The following is an 8909-nucleotide window of genomic DNA, read 5'->3' on the forward strand; positions in this document are numbered from 1 at the left end:
CCTGTGAAAGAAGAGTTCTTATAATGTTGTTTATTGCCCGAATTTTTCTTTCGAATTTTCCATTTTGAGAAGACGTGTGTGGACGTGAGAAAAGAAAGTCCATTCCATTGTCTTTACAGAATTGTTGAAAATTTTTATTTTTATATTCGGTACCATTATTTCATTGGAATGTTTTTATTGGTTTACCGAATTGTGTTTGAATGTATTTGCTAAAGGTAAGGAAAGTATAGTATACTTGGGATTTATTTCCAAGTGGGAAAGTCCATAGAAAATTAGAATAATTATCGAGGAACAGTGTATAGTAACGATGGCCCGAGTTACTCAAAATAGGAGAAGTCCACAAATCACTATGAATTATATCAAAGGGAAATAACGTGCTTGAATTAGAACTAACAAATGGTAATTTTGTTTGTTTTCCAAACACACAAGATTGACAAACAGAAAAATTCCTAGAGTTATTACATTGAATGTAATTATTATTCATAAGTGAACGTAAAACATTGTCGCCCGGATGACCAAGACGATAATGCCATACGTCTGATGAAAAAGCAGCAAAGGTAGACGGATGTGATTTTATTTGATTGAGCAGTTATGTAGTGATAGGATAGAGATCGCCACTGCTGTTACATCTCAGAACTAGGTTGCCCTTCAGAAATTCCTTCACAGTAAAATCAAGAGGATCAAATTCAAGTGAGACATTATTATCAATTGAAAAATGCCGTACGAAAACAAGATTTTTTTATTAGATTTGGGGCATGTAGGACATTATGTAAGATTAAGGGTCGAGTTGAGTTAGGTATTTGGGTTTGTCCTAGACCACGAATTGGAATCCCATGACCATTATCAACAATTATCAGTTTAGAACCACTCAATGGAAAATAAGAGTTGAGTTTACCTGAAGTTGATGCCATATGTGATGTCGCTCCAGTGTCTATATACCAAGTATCATCCGGTGTGTTTAACGTCATAGTATGCATGGCATTAGCAAGATCAGATGGATAATAAGTATTAGTACTTGGAGCAGTAGCTATGTTGGCCTGAGCAGGCCTGAGACCTAGGAGACCGGCCTGGTTAGAAGAAACATTGGGCCTGGCCCAACCAACAGTAGGATACGAACATGGAGGAGGCGCCCAATTGGTTTGTTGCTTCCAATTCCATGGTGGGTACGATGTCTAATAGGGTTGGGAACTTTGGTTATAGGAGCGTCCCCTACCACGACCACCAATGCCAAGACCCCGATTACCATGACCACCATTGCTACGACCTCACTGATTAGAAGTACGATAGGAAGGTTGATTGTTGTTGGGTGGTGTTGGTGATGGCTAAGTTGATGTTAGTAGTGCTGAGTTCGAGGAATCAGAAGATGGAGTCGATTGCTTCTGTTTTCTCGTTTCTTCGAGAATCAATTGTGATCTAACTTCATAAAACGAGGGTAATGGTTTGGTGTGTGCCAATTTGGATCCAACGGTATCAAAGTTATCATTGAACCCTGCAATTAATTGCAAGACCATTCATGGTTCAGTAACGGTATCACCAACGTTGCCCAGCTGATCGGCTAAGACCTTCAATTCTTGACAATAGGAGGAGACGTTCGGAAAGTTGTCAAGCTTGATGTTTGTAAACTGTCGGTGAAGATAAAGAGCCCGAGAATTCTTGTTGTCGTGAAAGATATCTTTCACGTGTTTCCATGTTTGAGCAGCAGCGGTATTGTTCTCAAGAATGGTGTGGAGTAAATCATTGGATATGGTGCTGTAAATTCACTGTTTTACAACAGCATCCAAGCGAAGCCAGAGAGCAGTAAGTGCGGTTTGAGTTGCATCAGAAGATGAAGAATCTTGAGTGGTGTCATCGTTGGGAATAATATGCTCGATTACATCAAAAGCAATGCAGTGGATTTTAAATAATTCGGCCCATGAAGAGTATTGGCCATTCTCGATTTCAAGAGTAATAGGAATTAGGTTTTTGATGTTGGAGATAGTGAGTGCAGGATGGAATTTTGTTGATTGTTCACTCATGATGGCTGGAAAAAGAAGGATTGGATGATAGAAATTTTTAGAAGAGAGAAAAAAAGCTCGATACCATGAAAGTGATGTAAATCATTGGATTGATTTCATTCAGAGTACATGTATATATACACAACAAACACAGCCTAGCTCTAGGGATGGCACCCGCGGGTAACTGTAACGGATACTTAATATCTGCGACCTGCCCGCCAAGATTTTTTTCCTTACCCGCGGGTACCCGTTTACCCGCCAACGGGTAAATTTTTCTGCCCGTACCGCGACCCGCGGGTACCCATTACCCGCGGGTAAACTCGCGGGTTTATAAAATGTGCACTTTAACTAATTTTTAATTGCGGATATCTACTACCCGCGGGTAAACCCGTGAATAATTATGAAAATTCATTAAAAAAATTAAATTATATATTATATAATTAAGTAGATGTATACGGGTAAACGGGTATACCCGCGGGTAGCTCAAACGGGTATCACGGATTGATGGGTCGGGGTTTACCCGCGACGGGTATTAGATACCCGCGACACGCCAACGGGTACAAAATTTTACCCGCCCCGTGCCCACGCGTACATGTTTTTTATAAATATCCGCCCGTCATGGGCACAGGTACCCGTGGGTCACAGGTTTTTTTCGGCCCATTGTCATCCTACTTAGCTCTCCTATTTTAGTGGAAGAGACTAACAACTAACCATCAGATATCTTTGATCGTATCTACTGACCTATTCTATGACTAGCTATACAATTTACACATATTTAATAATGCTAGTTAAATAGACACGTGTTACGGGATATATATATCATACACTAATAGGTTCTATATGAATAGTAGCTAAGTAGGTTGTATCAGTCATAATCTATCGAGAAGTAGACAAGAAACTCCCCTATCATGTAAATATATCTATAAAATAATCATAAATCTAGTCTAAACTTCCATCAAGATTCAATAACTACTTTGAGTTAACTACTTCAAGTTTTGAGAAATGGAGAGAATTGCAAAACTTCTTTATGATGCATCACTAGAAGGAAACGTAACAACATTAAAAATGTTGATTCAAGAAGATCCACTCATTCTTGATAAAATTACACTAAACCATTACGACGACATGCCACTTCACATTGCATCGTTACTTGGCCATCTTGATTTTGTCAAGGAGGTTCTAATCCGAAAGCCCGAGCTTTCAATGGAGTACGATTCACAAAAACGCTTGGCTCTTCATATAGCAGCTGCAAAAGGGCATGTGGAAATAGTTAGAGCTCTTGTATCAGCTAAACCTATGACGTGTAGTTCGCTTGATCGTGATGGGAGAAACGCTATTCATCTAGCAGCGATTAGAGGACGATACGAAGTTGTGAAAGAGCTCATGCAAGTTCACCCTCATGCAGCTAGAGCCATGGTGCAACAAGACACCATCTTGCACTTGTGTGTCAAGTATAACCAACTTGAGGTTTTGAAGTTGTTAATAGACACTATAGGTGATCATGAGTTTGTTAACAGTAAAGATATTGATGGCAATACTATACTGCACCTAGCTGTGGCTGACAAACAAACCGAGGTATGCAAGATAATTAAATATTATTCATTAGCGTTAAAATATCAAGCGTTTTGTATAGTTAAAGATTGCTTATGCGAGATTGAGTATTGTTTTTGCATATGCTCCCGGCCTCCATCCTAATTTAATTGTGTCCAAACAAAAAACAAGCAATTTAAAATGTCATTATGATATTTTTTATTATCTTTTCATTTTCTTACTCGTTTTTTTGTTGTTGTTTTAGATGAATATATTAAGGGTAAAAAGGTACCTCATTATTCTCAGCTATTTACGGAAGATTTGAAACAACCAAAAAATAATAATGAACAATAAAAATGAGACAAATTAAGTTGGTAGTTAAAAAACAATTTATGCTTGTTTCATGTATAGAATTAGCCAACAATATGTCTAACATATAAGTCCAAGAGTCCATCATTTACTAAAACTAATTGGTGATAGAGGGACTTCCACTTAAACTATATATATATATATATATATATATATATATATATATATATATATATATATATATATATATATATATATATATATATGCATTTGTTTTGTCACATGGCCGATGTGGGATAACTTCCCAACACGCCCCCTCACATCGAGGCGTGGAACGGTTGTAGAGATGGCAGCACAATAATGGCCTGACTCGATCTCTTTGTAGTGATGGCGGCACACACATGAGGGCCTGACTCGGACTCGCTTTGTAAAACCGCTTACATAAGCTCTGATACCATGGCAGAATTAATAAATCGTATAGCCCAACAACATGTCTAACATATAAGTCCAAGAGTCTATCCTTTTCTAAAACCAATTGGTGACAGAGGGACTTCCTCTTAAACTTATATGTATGCATTTGTTTTGTCCCATGGCCGATGTGGGATAACTTCCCAACACCAACTTTGTATTCATAACCACGCATACTTGCCTGAGTGGCCGCCGAGTTGCCCAATGAAGCACACCACCCGGGTTCAATTCCTAACTATGCCAAATTGTTCAAAAAGGGAGTGTGACTAGAGGGTGCGCATAATGCGCAATTCACCCGGTACCAGGTCTCGCGCTCAGGGGGCTTGATTACTCGAGGTTTTACCTTCTATGGGAGAGCCAATGTGCCCGTTCATAGGAGGGTTTCCTCGCTTACTTAAAAAAAAAAAAAAAAACTGTGTATTCATATACAAAAGGTCTTCGATTTTCAAAAATTTCAATTTCATGTAATTTGACCACTTCAAAATGCTGATCTGGCAAATAAATTGTTAACGCGTTACAAAATGTTGACTTTTCTTTGACACAAGGTTGAAAATTGAAATGGTTCATAAAGTAGGTCCTTTTTTGAAGTTTATTTTCAACAGATCCAAATAATAAAAACTTGGGGAACTTTAGTTGCTTAAAGTTTATGATCCTGTTAAAAAACTTATTTACTGTACTAACAAATAGTATCTTGAATATGTGCTAGCTAGACTGTAGACTTCTTGGTACTCAATACAAAAATAGATGTGAATGCTGTAAACAAGAAGGGGGAAACATGTATCGAAATGCTATCTCAAGGTCCAAATGGTATGAAAGATCATCAAATCGTACGATCACTAATGCATGTGGGAGCTCTCGATAAGAACAAGAATAAAGAAGGCTTTACTGGACACCCCAAAACCAAAATTTGGTTTGATGATATGGACAAGAAACAGAACATAAAACAAAAGCCGAAGAAGAAGGATAAATATTTGGAGAATAAGCGAAATACTTTAATGTTGATCGCAACATTTTTAGCAACAATGGCTTTTCAAGTAGGAGTTAATCCGCCAAGTGGCGTTTGGCAAGACACAAAAGACGGTCATACGGCTGGAAAGTCTGTCATGGTTAAAAATCACGAATCTTTATACCATACTTTTTTGATTTCGAACACTCTGGGATTTGTTTCGACTCTTAGCATAGTTTTGTTGCTTATTAGCGGACTGCCTGTATTGAAGCGTAGTACTGTACTATTGCGGATTATGATGGGCATAATGTGGGTGGCTACGATTTCTATGTTGGTCACGTATACGGTGTCCATGTGGGCTGTGAGTCCAGAAACCAGCTCGAAAGTTCTCAAGCGAATCGTGTTAAGTATTGTTGCGGCATGTGCAGGGTTGATGACTTTCATATTTATCGGACTGTCGGATCGGATAGAGGAAATTCTCGAATCAGTACCAGTTGTTAAAAAACAAGCTGAAATTGAAATTTAGGTTATTTGTGTTTGTAAGTGGTGTGACATCTTATGTAACTGTGACTTTGTAATGTGGTTACAATGTACTCGGTACTCGGTAGTAGTTTTACTCGAGTGTATTTAAGTATTGCGTGCACTTGTAACAAATTATATTTTCAATGAAAAAGCCTATTTCTTTGTCTTCTTGTGAAGAAAAAATATAAGGATTTCCATTTCAATTTACAAATTGTTGTTGGTGTATATTTGTATTTCAATCACAAGATTTCCATTTCAATTGTTGGCATTTGTATTTCAATTTATAAAGATTTCCAATTCACCATTCAAGTTTCAACTTTATTCAGTTGATTACTACGTATTTTATTTATGAAAAATCTAATGATAATCCTTAAGCTTGTCATTAAGAATTTGATGTAAAAAATAGTGGTACATGGAGTAGTTATTATTTAGGAGGTGGTTTATTCATATTTAAATACAAGTATTTCTTGATTGTCTTAATCTATTAATGACAATACTAAAAATTGTCATTAACATTTTTATTTTTTATTGTATAAACAAGGTATAAGGAATCAGTAAAAATTAAATCACTCAAAAGGAGTGGGCCTTTTTTTATGACGTTTATTGAAAAGTATAATATAATACATCTATGCACCTTTCGACATTCATATGACCTACAGTAAAAAAAAAAAAAAAAAAAAAAAAAAAACCTCTTATAATAATAATTAATAACTACAGAAATATATAATTTTTTTTTTTTCGCAAAAATTAAGATTATATTAGAGAAACAACCACCTCGTCAAAATATAATTATGATAGAAATGCAAACTTGTAATGTAAATTTCGATCACGCTAATATTAATGTAAGAAACTGATCCAACCTAATTCGAAGTCACATCTATCTATATATCTATAGTATCTATTAAAATCCTATAATGATGATGTCATTATTAGGCTATTTTCTTTGTTAAGAAAAAATTAAAAATAAAAAGAAAAAAATTTAAGCCATCTTGATGATGTCATTAACATTAATTAAATATTTCTATTATTTATTTAAGATTTTTATCATATATACCCTTTTTAAATTTAATAATAACATATTTACCCACTTAAATATGATTATATCATATGAGCCCATTTTAAACATACAAACTCATCATATTTACTCATTTATTCACTCTTAATGTGATACGTCTTTATGCCCTAATTTTTTTAGCGGCAATTATTCATGCTTGCTTTTTTTTTTATCTCCGAGCTATGTACTATGATATTAACTACCATAATCGATACATGCCAATCATCTAATTCTCCTCAACGGTATAAAGTTAATATAAGATGAGAATACATAATGTGATCACTATTAGTTATCTTTATATATCTTAAGCTGACTGAAATTTTTTTTATTGTTGTTAATTTCTCTTAATTGATAGGCTATGGATACTATAAATCACGTTTCGTCAAAAAATTGATATGTATATCTAACTAATTACAATTGTTTACTTCTTTTGCTCACATCACCAGTAGCACTTCAGTTATTGTTTTGACCAACAATATGATGAGATAACAATACTGATTTACATACATATACAACGTTATTGTTTTTCGTTTTATTTTTGATTTTTCTTAACAAAGAAAATAGCTTAATAATAACATCATCGTTATAGGATTTTAATAGAAACTATAGATTTCAATCAATCAGAAGAGGTTATTCTGGAGAGGGAAGATTTCTGATTGGTGGAGAATGAATTTAGTGAAATTTTCTAAAACTTTGTGCAAAAAGTAACTGGATACTTGTAGTCGAACGGAGAGAGTATTATTATATTATTATTATTATTCAAATATAGGTTTTCTTTACATGATTAATTACATTACATATGTATGCGAAATATATGTCTCAATAAAATGTTGTAATGTAAATTTTATGATAAGAAAAATAATAATTGTGATCAAAATTGAAAGTAAGTGGTGAGAGAATAAATGTAGTTCATTTATTTTGACTAAGTTAAGTATATCAATATGTTTGTAAAAATAATGACAAGTTTCTTAGTCGAAATATGTGGTTCCACAGGTCATTAAACTAAATGACTTTATCATTTACGTTCACTTAATACATAAAACACATCGTTAAACTGTTTCATTTAAACGAACCCGTGATTTCACGGATCATTTCACTAGTATTACCTAAATATGAGGAATTTGTTAATTATATTAATTTTGTTATAATTCAGTAGGTTTATAACTACCTTTAGTAGGTTTGTTCTTGACTATAGGCTACTAATAAACTTAAAATAAGAGAGAGTAAAAGAATGGTGATATATGAAATATATTCTATGTGTACATCAAAATGGTACACATTCATTGCATATTTATACTACAATTTATTTCCTGTACAATTAATGACATAGTAATAAACTGTACAATTGTTGAAAACATTGTCATCCAATATTGACTTATTACAACACTCCCCCTTGTATGACAATTTTATTAGAGAGTAACTTGTACTGGCTCGTTAAAAACTTTGCTAAAGAAAACCCAATGAAAAAAAACTTTAGCTAAGGGAAAAAGAGTAAAGCATGGAGTTGACTCCCCCTCAAGTAGACACCGCTTCAGCTGTTACATCTTTTGAACATGTCACATGCCAATGTTATGAACGTGTGTTTTGAAAATAGCAGTTGGAAGTGCTTTCGTGAAAAGATCAGCAGAGTTTTTGCTGGATTGAACATATCTCATTTCAATCTGGTTGTCTTTAATGAGATTTTGAGTATATGAGAAGAATCTAGGAGGTATGTGTTTTGTTCGGTCACTTTTGATATACCCTTCTTTCATCTGTGTTATGCAAGCTACATTATCTTCATAGATAGTTGTTGGACTTTTATCGCGTTCTAGTCCACAAGAATCAGTAATGAGTTGTGTCATTGATCTCAACCAAAAACATTCCCGAGTAGCTTCATGTAATGCAATACTTCGGCATGATTTGATGATGTTGCAACAAGTGTTTGTTTCTGAAAACGCCATGATATTGCAGTACCTCCATTTAGGAATACATATCCAGTTTGAGATTTAGCTTTATGTGGATCAGATAAATAACCTGCATCTGCATAACCAACCAAATCTTGTTTTGATTCGTTTGAATAAAATAATCCTAAGTCTGTAGTTCCTCG

At 34.6% G+C, this 8909-nt stretch overlaps 1 protein-coding gene across 1 annotated transcript; it reads left to right on the forward strand.

Annotated features, from left to right (window-relative positions):
- The first annotated feature begins 2884 nt into the window (after positions 1-2884).
- On the forward strand, positions 2885-5951 carry LOC139904023 (uncharacterized). The gene is made up of 2 exons (XM_071885957.1): positions 2885-3569; positions 5012-5951. The coding sequence occupies exons 1-2, from the start codon at positions 2997-2999 to the stop codon at positions 5771-5773; spliced, it is 1335 nt and encodes a 444-aa protein (XP_071742058.1). The 5' UTR covers positions 2885-2996; the 3' UTR covers positions 5774-5951.
- Positions 5952-8909: the final 2958 nt, after the last annotated feature.

This window comes from Rutidosis leptorrhynchoides, chromosome 4 (genome assembly GCF_046630445.1).
Source record: "Rutidosis leptorrhynchoides isolate AG116_Rl617_1_P2 chromosome 4, CSIRO_AGI_Rlap_v1, whole genome shotgun sequence".
NCBI classification, from domain to species: Eukaryota; Viridiplantae; Streptophyta; class Magnoliopsida; order Asterales; family Asteraceae; genus Rutidosis; species Rutidosis leptorrhynchoides.